The following is an 18092-nucleotide window of genomic DNA, read 5'->3' on the forward strand; positions in this document are numbered from 1 at the left end:
AAATGCAACACTTTTGCGTAAAGTAGCTAGCTACGTAAAAAAAATGTATTTTTCATAGCCTGGATGACATGCGAGTGGTGGTCGAGAATACAAATCCCCTCAAAACCAAAGAGTAACTACGCAAATAAAACGACCCCCCCCCCCCCTCCCAACATTGGCCCCTCATGTTAAAGTAAGTAAATGTCAAATTCTGATTTGTGCATAACAAAGAAACAGGGAAAATAGCTATAACATTGACTGAAACTGTAAGAGCTGTCCAACTTTATTCGTGTTATTTTGTTTCCACAACTTAGTAGCCTGCTTCAAACAAATGTTTTTAAGCAAAAGGGCAACAGCAGTGTTCCACCTAGGGACATTTGGAGATTCAGTGTTTAATAGTCACATATACAGGGTTGCAGTTGTGATTGCATGGTACAGTGAAAATAATTCAGGACAGAGTGAAATAAAATCATGAAAATAGTAATAAAAAATAGCAATAGAAACAGCACTATATCCATTATAACTGTATCAGTGGTTTGACAAGATGAGATGTGTGACCATCAAGGCCTGACGAGGAACTGACTTGTTATTTCTTAAACAATTTAAATATTATATCCATCAACTGAGTGAGTATCAGTATAAATCCCATTTTATTTTTTTTTATTTTTTTGTTTTACACCTATACTGTATGAGTATGCCAGTCCCTGAAATAGGTAGTGTAACAGGGTAAAGGGTAAAGGTGCATCTATTAAATGAATTATATTATTTATGGTAGCCATGCGGTTGTACAATATGAGCTGATTGGTCCATTTGAATTAATAGGTGTCGCTCTGGATAATGCACCACACATCTACCTGTTTCCACTGCCATGGTGGTTCATTCTCCAGCCAGGAGATGGAGAGACAGGACAGAGCTCCTGCTGTCTCCATAGTCCCACACCAATAGCAGTGTGCATTCACAGTTATCTATCAAGTCTCTGTGTTGTGTTAAGGTGTTGATTGGAGACAGGAGTGCAACGTTGGTATTAGAAGTATTATTTTTTCCGGACAAACACTCCAAACAGCCTACCTGCCGCTCGGAGGCGTCCACATGATCCTAAACCACACCATTGCCTCGTTTTGCATCACATTCCAAGTATAAACCTGACAAACATCTCATTTCAGAATGTGGGGTGTCCCCCCCACCCACAGTGAAAGTTGCACTACTGATTGTAGGTATCCTGAGTACAACCACAGCCTCCTGTGTGGTCCACCTCTCAAAAGCAGAAGTTCCAATGCACATTTAATATATTTTCATTGAGTGGTGTGATTGATAAATCTGGTCTTGTCCCATTACTTAGGATACTGGGACTGGCTTATTGAAACAGACAGGTACTTGATTAATTTTTTAATTTAAAATATTTAGTTTTTGTTCACCAAGTATTCACCAGGTTGTTTTCACTTACAGAAACTCACAAGAATTACCATTTAGTAACTGTTCTTCTTACCTGATTAATATGCTCATTGTTATTTAGCCATTTACTGTGTATCACAGGAGGTAGGTGACATCTTCATTGGGGAAGACGAGCTTGTGATAATGGATGGAGCGGAATGGTATCAAATATATCAAACATACGGTTTCCATGCATTTGCAATTCCAGTCGCTCCAGCCATTATTATAAACTGTCCTCCCCTCAATAGCGTCCACTGCTGTGTATGTATCTGTATGCACACTGCATGTTGAAGGTGACTCTGTTGCTGACGGCCCCTAATCGAGCTCTGAACAAACCAGTGAGTTCTGAGACGAATGGTGTCTGAGAGGACTGGAAAACCCAACTTGGCAAACAGTATGCCAAGGTAACTCAGACCCTTACATGTCCTGATAAGGAAAAAAGTTCTGTTATAATCTCTACCCAGCACAGCCAGAAGAAGACTGACCACCCCTCATAGCCTGGTTCCTCTCTAGGATTTGGCCTTTCTAGGGAGTTTTTCCTAGCCACTGTGCTTCTACAGAATAATAATCCATCTTGAAGACATGGTATGTCCTGTAACCATGGTTATGGCAACTTATTTCCTTTGTTGTACTCTACGTTTGACCGGAGCCTTAGTCAAAAGTAGGGCACTACGTAGGAAATAGGATACCATTTACAGTACCAGTGAAGTTAACAGCTACCATTCCAGGGTTTCTTTATTGAAGACAAAGCTATGAAATATCACATAGTAAGTGTTCCACAAATCAATATATTTGAGATTCTTCAAAATTCCCACTTTTTGCCTTGACATGCTCTCAACCAGCTTCATGAGGTAGTCACCTGGAATGCATTTCAATTAACAGGTGTGCCTTGACAGGTGAGCCACAAATTATCCATTTGAGCCAATCAGTTATGACAAGGTAGGGGTGGTAGAGAAAATAGCACTATTTGGTAAAAGACCAAATCCATAATATGGCAAGAAAAGCTCAAATAAGGAAAGAGAAAATGGCAGTCCATTAACTTAAGACATGAAGGTCAGTCAATTCAGAAAATTAAGAACTTTGAAAGTTTCTTCAAGTGCAGTCACAGAAACCAAGTGCTATGATGTAACTGGCTCTCATGAGGTGCTCCACAAGAAAGGAAGACCCAGAGTTACCTCTGCAGAGGATAAATTAGTTACCAACCTCAAATTGCAGCACAAATAAATGCTTCAGAGTACTACATACCTATTCTTACTACCTGGCGCGCCAACCAAAGTACGGGGGGTGAACCGCCCAGGTCTAACCTAGTGTGCATAGGCAGAGTACATACTACAGGTATCTTGCCTAAACACTCCCAAGGTGCCTTCCCCCCTGGGAACAAAAACAGAATAACTACTAACATAAAGTGAACAATTTAAATAATCAAAAACAGTCCTTCTGAAATAAACATACCTCTGCAGGACCAGCTACAAAATACTTTACAACAAACCAACACACAAAGAAGCTCTCTCCTAACAAAGGAAAACTGGCTTTTCAAGCTGCAGAATTGCAGACAGCTGTATCCCCTGACGAGAGGGTGGGGTCAAAGCTCCAATCTGCAATGGGACCGACCAATCGGCTGTTTAGAATCCAAGAAGCCATTTCCTGAAATACACACATACAAACCCAAAACATCACAGAAATTGGGGAACGTAACATCAAGTAACACATCTCACATCTCAACATCAACTGTTCAGAGGAGACTGCGTGAATCCGGCCCTCATGGTCAAATTGCTGCAAAATAACACTACTAAAGGACACCAATAAGAAGAAAAGACTTGCTTGGGCCAAGAAACACAACAAATTGACATTAGACCAGTGAAAATCTGTCCGTTGGTCTGATGAGATTTTTAGTTCCAACTGCCGTGTCTTTGTGAGATGCAGAGTAGGTGAACGAATGATCTCCACATGCGTGGTTCCCACCGTGAAGCATGGAGGAGGTGTGATGGTGTGGGGGAGCCTTGCTTGTGACACTGTCTGTGATTTAGTTAGAATTCAAGGCACACTTAACCAGCATGGCTACCACAGCATTCTGCAGCGATACTAAAATCCAATCTGATTTGCACTTAGTGGGACTATCATTTGTTTTTCAACAGGACAATGGTCCAACACACCTCCAGGCTGTGTAAGGGCTATTTGACCAAGAAGGAGAGTGATGGAGTGCTGCATCAGATGACCTGGCCGCCACAATCACCTGACCTCAACCCAATTGAGATGGTTTGGGATGAGTTGGACCTCAGAATTAAGGAAAAGCATCCAAAAAGTGCTAAGCATTTTTGGGATCTCCTTCAAGACTGTTGGGGAAGCATTCCAGGAGAAGCTGGTTGAGAGAATGCCAAGAGCGTGCAAAGCTGTCATCGAGGCAAAGGGTGGCTACTTTGAATACTTTTTTGGTTACTGCATGATTTCATAGTTTTGATGTCTTCATTATTAGAAAATATTAAAAATAAAGAAAAACCCTTGAATGAGTAGGTGTGTCCAAACTTTTGACTGGTACTGTATGTACTTAGGTTGTTACACTGTAAGTACTGCATTGATTACCATGTAAATACTCAGATATTACATGTATTAGTGCCACAATATAGAGTGGGACTTATTTGAAATTATTACATAATTGTAGGCTATATTACAAACAGGCTCCTGCAAAAAATTGGTTGGATAATAATAATTTCATAGTTATTATTTGATAGTACTTTGTTTTCTCTCCCACACATTTAGACACACAGAGAGTACAATGCCATGCTGCCTGTTGTGGCTGAGAATCAGCGCGGCTTTGAGGAGATCCCCCTCTGAGTGGAACGCGACTGCCAAAGTCACATCATCATGAGACTGGCGTACACACAGATATGTGACAAACATGAAGAACTAGGTTAGAAGAACACATATTTTCTTCATCTCATCTTCACGGACTCACAATACTTCCTTTATATATCTTAAAAGGGTAACCTTCCAAGACTCCATCCCCTTTATTTGCTCTAGCTTTAAAGATGAGAGGGAATTGAAGATTGACACATGCACTACAAAATGTGGTCATCCACTGTGTGTGCCTTTGGGTGCTGGGTATGGCAGACGCAACATGGACCACTGGATTGTGAAGAACAGGTCAGTCATCAAAATGTCATAAATCATTTAATGCAAATTCTATACACGTTTTGTCATGTTGTCAGGGTGAAGTTTGTTGTCATGACATTAGTATCAGAGACAGGTATAGCATGATGGAAACGTTATGTTAAATTTGTGTTTTATTTTTTTACAAGAAATTCCATGAAGTAAAATCAGTGACAAGCAAATACTATTCAGCTGATTATCGGGTAGCTTCATTGTGTTGTAATTGAAGTCTGTTTTGTTATCTCCTCATTGCTAGAAGGTACAACCAGTGTGGAATCGCAGGTCGTTCCATCTGCCCTCTCATGTGAAAAACTTTCCTCTGCAGAATTGGTGTCAATCCCATTTCTATTCCAAACAGTTAAATAAAGGCAAGGTTATAAACCATAAAAATACAATTACATGTCTGAAAAAATTGGAAATGAAACTGGCACCAACTCTGGTAGGGTAAAAACTATTCAACTTGTTGCATATTGACAACTTCAAAGATAGCCTACCATTGCTAATTCCTGTGGTGTTGCTGATAATGGAAGGTTGTCAACAATACGACTTAGAAGACAAAAATAGACAAAGCATTTGATTGAAACTTTGATTATTTCTAATGTACTTTATAATTTAGAAAATATGTCCTCCTTTCACTAAGATTGTGACCATTAGACCAAATCAAATCAAATCAAATTTATTTATATAGCCCTTCGTACATCAGCTGATATCTCAAAGTGCTGTACAGAAACCCAGCCTAAAACCCCAAACAGCAAGCAATGCAGGTGTAGAAGCACGGTGGCTAGGAAAAACTCCCTAGAAAGGCCAAAACCTAGGAAGAAACCTAGAGAGGAACCAGGCTATGTGGGGTGGCCAGTCCTCTTCTGGCTGTGCCGGGTGGAGATTATAACAGAACATGGTCAAGATGTTCAAATGTTCATAAATGACCAGCATGGTCGAATAATAATAAGGCAGAACAGTTGAAACTGGAGCAGCAGCACAGTCAGGTGGACTGGGGACAGCAAGGAGTCATCATGTCAGGTATTCCTGGGGCATGGTCCTAGGGCTCAGGTCCTCCAGGAGAGAGAAAGAAATAGAGAATTAGAGAGAGCATATGTGGGATGGCCAGTCCTCTTCTGGCCTTCTAGACCACCCTGTTTTTTCTCTTGTGACAGTGTGGATTGACAATAATTCATCTGTTTAGTTTGAGAGAGTTCATTTTGACATTGACTATGCCACCATCCACTGGACACAATGTGTTAGTCTGTCATCAGAGACATTGAATTCCTTGCATTCTTCTTATATTTCAGTAAAGCATAATTCAAAGACTTTTGTGTGGACCCCAGGAAGAGTAGCTGCGGCTTTCATAACAGCTAATGGGGATCCTAATAAAATACCACATTTGTGACTCCTGTCCTGTCTACCTTTCTGATGGTTTCAGAAGGGACATTCTGATGCCTCTATAAGCAATACAAAAAGAAGATGTAATCAGCAAAGTGTCAGTGAGGTCCAAAAGTAAAGTATTTATACATTAACTAATGTTTTGTTGATTTGGTTCTGTACTAAACTATCATACCCCCTCCCCACCTCAAAAAACCCTGCTAACCTCCCATGTTATTGGTAATGGTGAGAGGTTAGCATGTCTTGCAGGTATGATCTTTGTGCATCTAACTTTCTCACTCATAATGATTCACGATTCTTTCAGGATTATCCGTAATCATGGAAGCATCCACATTAATGTAGAAGTATTATCAGAAATACACTGAATATACAAAACATTATTAAACCGGAAGCTTTTTTCCAACTTTCACCTAAAATGACATACCCAAATCTAACTGCCTGTAGATCAGGACCTGAAGCAAGGATATGCATATTCTTGATACCATTTGAAAGGAAACTTTGAAGTTTGTGGAAATGTGAAATTATTGTAGGAGAATGTAGTGCATTAGATCTGGTAAAAGATAATACAAAGAAAAAACATGATTTAAAAAAATAATAATTCTGTACCATCATCTTTGAAATGCAAGAGAAAGGCCATAATGGATGGATGTGCAAAGTTTTAGACTGATCTAATGAACCATTGCATTTCTGTTCAAAATGTTGAATCAAGACTGCTCAAATGTGCCTAATTGGTTTATTAATAACTTTTCAAGTTCATTACTGTGCACTCTCCTCATACAATAGCATGGTATTCATTCACTGTAATAGCTACTATAAATTGGACAGTGCAGTTAGATTAACAAGAATTTACGCTTTCTGCCAATATCAGATATGTCTATGTCCTAGGAAATGTTCATGTTACTTACAACCTCACGCTAATCGCATTAGCCTACCTTAGCTCAACCGTCCCGCGGGGAACACACCGATCCTGTCAGTCTGTCTTTCCATGACGTAGACTGACCAGGTGAATCCAGGTGAAAGCGATGAGCCCTTATTGATGTCACTTGTTAAATCCACTTCAATCAGTGTAGACAATTGAGACATGGATTGTGTATGTGTGCCATTCAGAGGGTGAATGAGCAAGACAAAAGATTGAAGTGCCTTTGAACAGGGTATGGTAGTAAGTTCTGGGCGCACCGGTTTGTGTCAAGAACTGCAATGCTGCCCGGTTTTCCAAAGGACATCCATCCAACTTTACTGTGGGAAGCATTGCAGTCAACATGGGCCAGCATCCCTGTGGACACCTTGTAGGGGTGCAAGGGGTTCCTAATGTTTGGTACACAGTGCATATTCTATTCTTATTTACAATAATAGTGACTCCAAAATGACACAATACATTATTTACTATTAATTTCTATTAGGCACAAAATAATCTGAAACACAACCAAAACAAACTGCAAATGCATCCAACAAGTTTGTAGAGTCACAAGCTTGATGTAGTTATTTTGTGCTCGGAATATAGGACCAAATACTAAACTTTTGACTACTTTAGTACACATATAAGTGAAATTGTCCAAATACTTTTGGTTCCCTAAAATGAACGGACTATATACAAAAAGTGCTGTAATTTCTAAACGGTTCACCCGAAATGGATGAAAATACCCTCAAATTAAAGCACCAATCCAAGCCAGAACAACAACAAATGTGTCACTGTGAAATTACTTTTGGACCTCACTGTACATGTACACCAAAAATATAGGCTTAGTGAAATGCATTCTGTTTGTGTCAAATCATCTGGTTATGCTGTCCTCTAGATGGCAGAATACACAAGGTTACTGAGGCCTGGGATCAGTTCACCCCTGTCCATGTAATCCTATTCATTGTGATCTAAAAGGCTAAACTGATCATAAATTAGCAGTCCTACTATGAGACGTGATACACACGGACCCAGATAATTTCTTGCAACCGATGGCAATTTATGTTATTACATTAGAATGAACCGAAAATTATTGACACCTCATCCTAGATTTACTCTGATTATATTGAATTACAAAAAGGACTTATCTGACAGCAGGAGGTTCGCAATCGGCTTCAAGGGAAGGCAAAAGGCACTGCAGGCCTTTTTAAGTTCAGGGGCAGTGACTAGAATGTTCCCAAACACACTTCCAACGTATATCTGAACATGCGAATACATGCCATAAGCTACAATGAAATGCTGTGAGCTGTGACTTCTACTCATGCGTTACGCATTAAAAACATCTTGATCAAATAAATCACACAACAGACAAAAGGGCAAGACGTCCTTTATTGCACTTGACAGACTGGGTTCCGATACAAAAGTACGACGCCCTCTCTGAGTTCTTCCCAGGTCACTTCATTCACAAGGAAGTATGTATTGTGTCCCTTGATCATGCAGACCTCCACACAACCCATCTAGATCTCACTAAGACATGCAATGTCTGTATAGGCAACCTATTTAATCAAAATGCACATATAAGGCTGTTAAAATCCCCTTTTGTACAGGAAGTCCTATATGTATCATGTGGCTTTTACACATAGCCTACACACATGTTATAAATTCACCATTCTGTTGGTGAAAGTGTTCCTACACACTCACACAACTACACTGACACCAACGCACGCACGCATGCACACACACACACTGACACCGCACACACACTCACACATATTGACACCGCACACACACTCACACTTTCACTCTTTGCATACATTGCTGCTACTCTGTTTATTATCTATCCTGATTGCCTTGTCACTTTTACCCTTACCTGCATAATTACCTCAATTACCTCGTATCCCTGCATATTGACTCGGTACCGGTAAGTCCTTGTTTATAGTCTTGTTATTATTATTTTATTGTGTTACTATTTCCTTTTTTTATTTAGCACATTTTTGGTACTTTTTAACTCTGCATTGTTGGGAAAGGGATCGTAAATAAGCATTTCATGGTATAGTCTACACCTGTTGTATTCGGCGCATGTGACAAATACAATCTTATTTCATAGGAATTCTGTGCTAGTTGGAGGAATTATTTTGAAGATTCAGGTGGCTGTAAAAACAAAAGCAGATTTAAATAAAATGTTTATCATAGTACATTACTTAATTACAGACATTGTTAAAAAAACATTTCTAAAGAAACATTTCATAAACCATTCTCTTTTTATTAAAAGGACTTTTACAAGCTCAAGCACAGCTGAATCAATCACAGCAGTTTAAAAAACAACCCACAGGCATACAAACATAACTATTTAACAGAATTAATCATTAAACTTAAAAAATGCCTTAATATACTGTACTTCCAACGTATCCTTAGACATGACAAATATTGATATGCTTCAGCATTCTTAAAATCCTTCAAATATAAGAGCAACATATTATTAGTAAACCAATATTGTCACTTCATAACTAGTTCCTCTGTGTGTTAACTTATAGTGGTGAGTTTACTATTTTATATTCAGCATTCCAAACACTGTATCTTTGGCAGTTCACACACTGTGTTTCAAAAAGTTCAACTGGCACACTCCACGCCTCACAACTGACACACTCCACGCCTCACAACTGACACCCTCCAAGCCTCTCAACTGACACCCTCCAAGCCTCTCAACTAACACCGTCCAAGCCTCTCAACTGACACCCTCCAAGCCTTACAACTGACACCCTCCAAGCCTCTCAACTGACACCCTCCAAGCCTCTCAACTGACACCGTCCAAGCCTCTCAACTGACACCCTCCAAGCCTCACAACTGACACCCTCTCAAGCCTCACAACTGACACCGTCTCAAACCTCTGCAGAATCCACTGAGAGATTCTTGTAAGACAAGTAGTACCTTCTAGAGGTTCATCGCCCAATGAAATTTGTGCTTTATCTCAAATGTGTAAATACAGTGAGCTCCAAAAGTATTGGGACAGTGACATTTTTTTATGTTGTTTTGGCTCTGTAGTCCAGCACTTTGGATTGGAAATGATACAATGACTATGAGGTTAAGGTGCAGACGGTCAGCTTTAATTTGAGCATTTTTATCCATACTGGGTGAACCGTTTAGAAATTACAGCACTTTTTTTTACATAGTACCCCCATTTTAGGGGACCAAAAGTATTGGGACAAATTGATTTATATGTGTATTAAAGTAGTCAAAAGTTTAGTATTTGGTCCCATATTCCTAGCACACAGTGATTACATCAAGCATTTTCTGTTTGTTTTGGTTGTGTTTCAGATTACTTTGCACCCAATAGAAATTAATGGTAAATAATGTGTTGTGTCATTTGGAGTCACTTTTATTGTAAATAATTACAGAATATGTTTCTAAACACTTCTAAAGTAATGTGGATGCTACCATGATTACGGATAGTCTTGAATCAATTGTGAATAATGATGAGTGAGAAAGTTACAGACGCACAAATATCATACCCCCCAGAAAATGCTAACCTACCTTGCTATTGTAATGGTGAGAGGTTAGCATGTCTTGGAGGTACGATAGAAAATGCTAAGCTACCTTGCTATTGTAATGGTGAGAGGTTAGCATGTCTTGGATGTGATATTTGTGCGTCTGTGAAATACCACACATTTTCTTACTTTTTCTTATGAAACGGCGTGTAAATTCTAAAATGACATAAAGGGATGAATCTGAAACATGTTTTTCCACAACATTTACATACATGGGCCCACTGCAAAGCTTCATAAACTGTATTCAAACTCATTGCAGAAAACAAAACATTTAAAAGAATGTGTTCTGTACAATCCTACAGACTCTTACAAGACTTCTCTCTTTGTACATCAATAAACTCAGAGAAACATACAGAGTTATAGCTTTGTCTTTACAATGTAAGCATATCAGTTCAAGCCACATTAAAAGCCAAAGAGCAGAATCTTTAAAAACCTTTAAATGATTCTGGAATAAAAAAAAGCCTTAATTTGCTGTCGATATGAAATGTGTTGAAAGGAAAAGGGTTAGGGCCGATATGAATGAGGGACAATGTTGACTGGAGAAGATAGCAAAGTGTGTGTGTGTGTGTGCATGCCTGTGAGAATGAGTGTGTGTGTGTGTGTATGCCTGTGAGAATGAGTGTGTGTGTGTGTATGCCTGTGAGAATGAGTGTGTGTGTGTGTGCATGCCTGTGAGAATGAGTGTGTGTGTGTGTGTATGCATGCCTGTGAGAATGAGTGTGTGTATGTGTGTACGTGCTTGTGTATGTGTCGTGTGTGTGACATGTACATGACATGTGTATCTGTCTGTGTGTGTGTGTGTGTGTGTGTGTGTGTGTGTGTGTGTGTGTGTGTGTGTGTGTGTGTGTGTGTGTGTTCATTTGCCCAGGTTGAGCAGAAGGCGTGGCAGGTCTCTGTAGTGAATCTGTGGCAGCACCAACAGACAGTAGAGGACCAGCCACAGCAGCAGGAGAACGTAGTACTCTGTCAATGACGTTGGAATCTGTATCTTCTTCCAGCTACACACACACACACACACACACACACACACACACACACACACACACACACACACACACACACACACACACACACACACACACACACACACACACACACACACACACACACACACACACACACAGAACAGGGTTTAGCAGAAGGTCAACAGAACTAAACAGACTTGAGAGTTTATCTCTTTATGTCAACATCAACAGCAGAGCTACTATTCATGGTAGTAAAAGGGGTCAGAGGTTAAATAAAAAGGGTTTAGAATATGAAAAGCTGCTCGGCTTCTTTAATGATACCAAAACAAAAGCCCATGATGGATTTAATTTATCCAGCCCGTAGAACAGCTGTCCGTAACATTTTCCTTGAAGTGTTGTTCATGTTACCCAGCTGTCTGATATGAATAATATACATTTGTCCGGATGTTTGGATATTACTAGGAAAAACTATGGGCCCTAGTTATAAACTACATAGCTATAACTAGGACCTGATGGTTTCTATAGTCAGGTCACATATTAAGGAAAAACTCCTGGCTCCTCCTAATAACTACTAACATAACACCTTTGTTCCTGAGCACCAGATACCAGATACCTCTATAGCTGAATCTTAAATGGGACCCTGTTCCCTATGCTGAGCCCTATGGGCCTTGGTCAAGAGTAGAGCACTACAAAAGGAATAGGGTGCCATTTGGGACACAAACTATCTGTCTGGCATCTCCCTCCCCAGAGGGCTGTAATTTATTTCATGATTTAAACGTTTCACACTATTACAACAGGAGGGATGATATCAGTCGAATATCACAGTGTTTCACACCTTTTTTTGTGCAGTGTGAAGACTCCAAAGGAGTGTTAGGGCAATGTGAACACTCCAAAGGAGTGTTAGGGCAATGTGAACACTCCAAAGGAGTGTTAGGGCAGTGTGAACACTCCAAAGGACTGTTAGGGCAGTGTGAACACAAAGCTCCCCAGGTTCCCTTGTCAATATTCCTGCACCACACACTAGACAACTGCAACACTGTTGCCCCTGCTATAACCCCTCACACTAGACTACTGTCATAAACCCTCACACTAGACTACTGCAACACTGTTCCCGTCATAACCCCTCACACTAGACTACTGCTATAACCCCTCACACTAGACTACTGCCATAACCCCTTACACTAGACTACTGCAACACTGTTTCACCTGCTATAACCCCTCACACTAGACTACTGCACCACTGTTTCCCCTGCTATAACCCTCACACTAGACTACTGTCATAAACCCTCACACTAGACTACTGCTATAACCCCTCACACTAGACTACTGCCATAACCCCTCACACTAGACTACTGCAACACTGTTTCCCCTGCTATAACCCCTCACATTAGACTACTGCTATAACCCCTCACACTAGACTACTGCTATAACCCCTCACACTAGACTACTGCCATAACCCCTCACACTAGACTACTGCTATAACCCCTCACACTAGACTACTGCTATAACCCCTCACACTAGACTACTGCCATAACCCCTCACACTAGACTACTGCTATAACGCCTCACACTAGACTACTGCACCACTGTTTCCCCTGCTATAACCCCTCACACTAGACTACTGCTATAACCCCTCACACTAGACTACTGCTATAACCCCTCACACTAGACTACTGCTATAACCCCTCACACTAGACTACTGCCATAACCCCTCACACTAGACTACTGCACCACTGTTTCCCCTGCTATAACCCCTCACACTAGACTACTGCTATAACCCCTCACACTAGACTACTGCCATAACCCCTCACACTAGACTACTGCTATAACCCCTCACACTAGACTACTGCAACACTGTTTCCCCTGCCATAACCCCTCACACTAGACTACTGCTATAACCCCTCACACTAGACTACTGCCATAACCCCTCACACTAGACTACTGCAACACTGTTTCCCCTGCTATAACCCCTCACACTAGACTACTGCTATAACCCCTCACACTAGACTACTGCCATAACCCCTCACACTAGACTACTGCAACACTGTTTCCCCTGCTATAACCCCTCACACTAGACTACTGCCATAACCCCTCACACTAGACTACTGCCATAACCCCTCACACTAGACTACTGCACCACTGTTTCCCCTGCTATAACCCCTCACACTAGACTACTGCTATAACCCCTCACACTAGACTACTGCCATAACCCCTCACACTAGACTACTGCAACACTGTTTCCCCTGCTATAACCCCTCACAATAGACTACTGCTATAACCCCTCACACTAGACTACTGCTATAACCCCTCACACTAGACTACTGCAACACCGTTTCCCCTGCTATAACCCCTCACACTAGACTACTGCCATAACCCCTCACACTAGACTACTGCAACACTGATTCCCCTGCTATAACCCCTCACACTAGAATACTGCTATAACCCCTCACACTAGACTACTGCCATAACCCCTCACACTAGACTACTGCAACACTGTTTCCCCTGCTATAACCCCTCACACTAGACTACTGCTATAACCCCTCACACTAGACTACTGCCATAACCCCTCACACTAGACTACTGCAACACTGTTTCCCCTGCTATAACCCCTCACACTAGACTACTGCTATAACCCCTCACACTAGACTACTGCCATAACCCCTCACACTAGACTACTGCAACACTGTTTCCCCTGCTATAACCCCTCACACTAGACTACTGCACCACTGTTTCCCCTGCTATAACCCTCACACTAGATTACTGTCATAAACCCTCACACTAGACTACTGCACCACTGTTTCCCCTGCTATAACCCTCACACTAGACTACTGCCATAACCCCTCACACTAGACTACTACAACACCGTTTCCCCTGCTATAACCCCTCACACTAGACTACTGCCATAACCCCTCACACTAGACTACTGTCATAACCCCTCACACTAGACTACTGCCATAACCCCTCACACTAGACTACTGCCATAACCCCTCACACTAGACTACTGCCATAACCCCTCACACTAGACTACTACAGCACCGTTTCCCCTGCTATAACCCCTCACACTAGACTACTGTCATAAACCCTCACACTAGACTACTGTCATAAACCCTCACACTAGACTACTGCAACACTGTTTCCCCTGCTATAACCCCTCACACTAGACTACTGCTATAACCCCTCACACTAGACTACTGCTATAACCCCTCACACTAGACTACTGCCATAACCCCTCACACTAGACTACTGCACCACTGTTTCCCCTGCTATAACCCCTCACACTAGACTACTGCTATAACCCCTCACACTAGACTACTGCAACACCGTTTCCCCTGCTATAACCCCTCACACTAGACTACTGCCATAACCCCTCACACTAGACTACTGCAACACTGTTTCCCCTGCTATAACCCCTCGCACTAGACTACTGCTATAACCCCTCACACTAGACTACTGCCATAACCCCTCACACTAGACTACTGCAACACTGTTTCCCCTGCTATAACCCCTCACACTAGACTACTGCCATAACCCCTCACACTAGACTACTGCAACACTGTTTCCCCTGCTATAACCCCTCACACTAGACTACTGCACCACTGTTTCCCCTGCTATAACCCTCACACTAGACTACTGCTATAACCCCTCACACTAGACTACTGTCATAAACCCTCACACTAGACTACTGCAACACTGTTCCCGTCATAACCCCTCACACTAGACTACTGCTATAACCCCTCACACTAGACTACTGCCATAACCCCTCACACTAGACTACTGCAACACTGTTTCCCCGGCTATAACCCCTCACACTAGACTACTGCCATAACCCCTCACACTAGACTACTGCAACACTGTTTCCCCTGTCATAACCCCTCACACTAGACTACTGCAACACTGTTTCCCCTGCTATAACCCCTCACACTAGACTACTGCAACACTGTTTCCCCTGCTATAACCCCTCACACTAGACTACTGCAACACTGTTTCCCCTGCTATAACCCCTCACACTAGACTACTGCAACACTGTTTCCCCTGCTATAACCCCTCACACTAGACTACTGCAACACTGTTTCCCCTGCTATAACCCCTCACACTAGACTACTGCAACACCGTTTCCATTGGTGCCACAAAAGAGAAAAGATGATGTGCAGAATAAAATGTGTGCTGTTTTTTTAAAAATATTGATTAGCGATTGTCAAGGATGCACAGAAATGCCTAAATATGTGTGGAGTTTTTAGTTCAGATTATTTGTGTGCAATATGTGATCTATAGGCTGAGAGCACTTCAGAAGCTGTTTATTTTATTGGGGTTTGAATAGTGTGAGAAGACAATATATCTGGTGAGAACCACAACATAGGGTACAACATCTATTCTAGCTCTTAAAGGGCCAGTAGCCTAAATTCGGTGTACAATTGTCAATTACAGCATTATTTAATCTGCAGTTATTTATTCTTATTTATTCTGTAACCAATAATATTTACATGTTAATAGTATCTTCTGATTACAACTATTGTCTCATATTTTAACTAAACATAATCTATCAGCTTCCAAAATGTCAGTATGTATGGACAAAAGTATGTGGACACCCAGCTGCAGTTCGGCATTGCGCATGGTGGTCTTAGGCTTGTGTGCGGCTGCTCGGACATGGAAACCCATTTCATGAAGCTCCCGACAAACAGTTATTGTGATGACCTTGCTTCCAGAGGCAGTTTGGAAGTCGATAGTAAGTGTTGCAACTGAGGACAGACAATTTTTATACTCTTCAGTCCTCGGCAGTCCCGTTCTGTGAGCTTGTGTGGCTTTACACTTTGCGGCTGAGCCGTTGTTGCTCTTAGACGTTTCCACGTCAAAATAACAGCCCTTACAGTTGACTGGGGAAGCTGGTGTGGCTGAAATAGCCAAATCCACTCATTTGAAGGGGTGTCCACATAATTTTGTATATATAGTGTATATCTAGCTGTCTGATAACACATTCTAATGGAATGGCTTGTCCTGCACATGGTTAAAACCCAGAGTGCACTGAGTGAATGTTGGGAAAAGATCTTGTTTCCTTTCTAAACATAGTAATGTGATTGCAAAGAGGACTCGGATCACAAAATAGGTGAAGTGAACTGGCAAAAGAGTTGAGTCCTCAAGGGCAGTGTGAATACAAAGAGAACTGAGTTCTTTCACTTTTTTTTACCCCAGAGTTCACTTTAAAGAGGACTGAGATCAGTTATTTTAAAGAGGACTATATTTGAAAACACCCTCAGACTCCTGTGATTGCCTCAACACTCACACAAGAGGGTTGTCATGGCAACAACTAGATGACGAGCCACACCCCACCCAGTGACAAAAGAGGAAGAGGGCAACGGTTCGTGCAACAAACCGCTGTTTTGCAGTGAAGAGCCTATAACTGCCATGCACCACCCAGCCCTTCAGGGCTAGAGACCTACTGACTTATTCATACCTGGTGTCAGACTTGGTACAGTGAGTTCGGCTGGATGCCAAACTTTTCTGATTGTCGTTCTATGGGACAGAGGGTTGAGTATTACAATCCATAACACATGAGTAATGATGATAAAATAACAGGTAACTCCTCGAATGGTAAAATAATTATACAGGTTAACAATTCTATTACCTTACAAAATATCTGAGATGTTTTGCCACAAACCTCATTGGAGCCATTGTTCTTCCTCTTGTGGAGAGGAGTAAAACACATAGAACACTGATCATCTAGGGTTCCATCACTGTCAGCGTTCCTTCTGTTCAGAAAGTGAGAGAAAGAGAGTGAAAGAGAGCGAGCGAGAGAGAGTGACAGAGAGAGAGAGTGACAGAGAGTTTATTCTATGTTTATGTTTCTGCTAGATTAAAAATGTATGAACGCTCTCATTCAGAACAAAGACAACATCATGTTTCTACAGCTATTGTTTGCGCAACGACATGCAGTAAGTAACATACAGTACATTTCCCTCATTAAAGCCAAGAGGAAAAAGACCCTTGAGTGTTATTATAAAACATTTCAGAATCAGTCATTGCTTGAATTGCTTGGAGCCTCTACTGATTTCTATGACCAGCCAGAGTACTTTTAAGGCAATTTGCTCTAACAGTCATGTCCTTCACTGCTGTAATTTTGTTGAGTTTCTCAGGCTGTGCCCCAAATGAAACCTACTGTATTTTTATCATAGTGCACTAGTTTTGTGCAGAGCCTTGGTCAAAAGTAGTACACTATAAGAGGGAGTAGGGTGCCGTTTGGGACGAAGCCTCTTCTGAACCAGGGGGGCTAAGAATAGCCTCCTACCTCACGGTCTCGTTGCTTTCTCTGGCAGCAGCAGCAGCAGAGCCAGGCCTCTCCTTGTCAGTCATGGTGAGATCACTGCTCTCAGCAGGCCCACGGTGGGTCTCCACCCCCACCACAGCACCGTCTCCCGCCGCCTGATCACCTAGCATGGAGCACCGTTCCTGAGGGTCTGATCCACCAGAGCCCCCTCTCACCACCTGGTAATGTGGATGGTGTTGGGATAAAGGAGACTTGTAGAGTAGAGTAGCATAAAAATATCACTAATTCTCTAACACCTAACTACTCTATAAGTCGTTAACTCACTGATCACGTTCTAATGATTGATTCACTGGCCCAAGCGTTACTGATAAATATATGAGCTTGTTATGCAGATGGTGTGATCTAGATTCAGAGGGTATATCACGGCGCAGCGCTCTCTAAATACACCATCTATCTTCCTCTGCTCCTCTGGCCTATCAATCATTCATGGTG

The 18092-nt window shown here is 41.7% G+C and overlaps 1 protein-coding gene across 1 annotated transcript in view; it reads right to left on the minus strand.

Annotated features, from left to right (window-relative positions):
- Positions 1–9742: 9742 nt before the first annotated feature.
- The window catches only part of LOC139384051 (calmin-like), a 50106-nt gene continuing 41756 nt past the window's right edge, over positions 9743–18092 (minus strand). Inside the window, exons 10-13 of the mRNA XM_071128685.1 lie at positions 17622–17818; positions 16995–17082; positions 16791–16849; positions 9743–11375 (exon numbers count right to left, since the gene is read on the minus strand). Of these exons, the coding sequence (XP_070984786.1) occupies positions 11234–11375; positions 16791–16849; positions 16995–17082; positions 17622–17818 (486 nt within the window). The 3' untranslated portion in view covers positions 9743–11233. The remainder of the gene's footprint in view (positions 11376–16790; positions 16850–16994; positions 17083–17621; positions 17819–18092) is intronic.

The sequence above is a fragment of the Oncorhynchus clarkii genome, chromosome 25, assembly GCF_045791955.1.
Source record: "Oncorhynchus clarkii lewisi isolate Uvic-CL-2024 chromosome 25, UVic_Ocla_1.0, whole genome shotgun sequence".
Taxonomy (NCBI): Eukaryota; Metazoa; Chordata; class Actinopteri; order Salmoniformes; family Salmonidae; genus Oncorhynchus; species Oncorhynchus clarkii.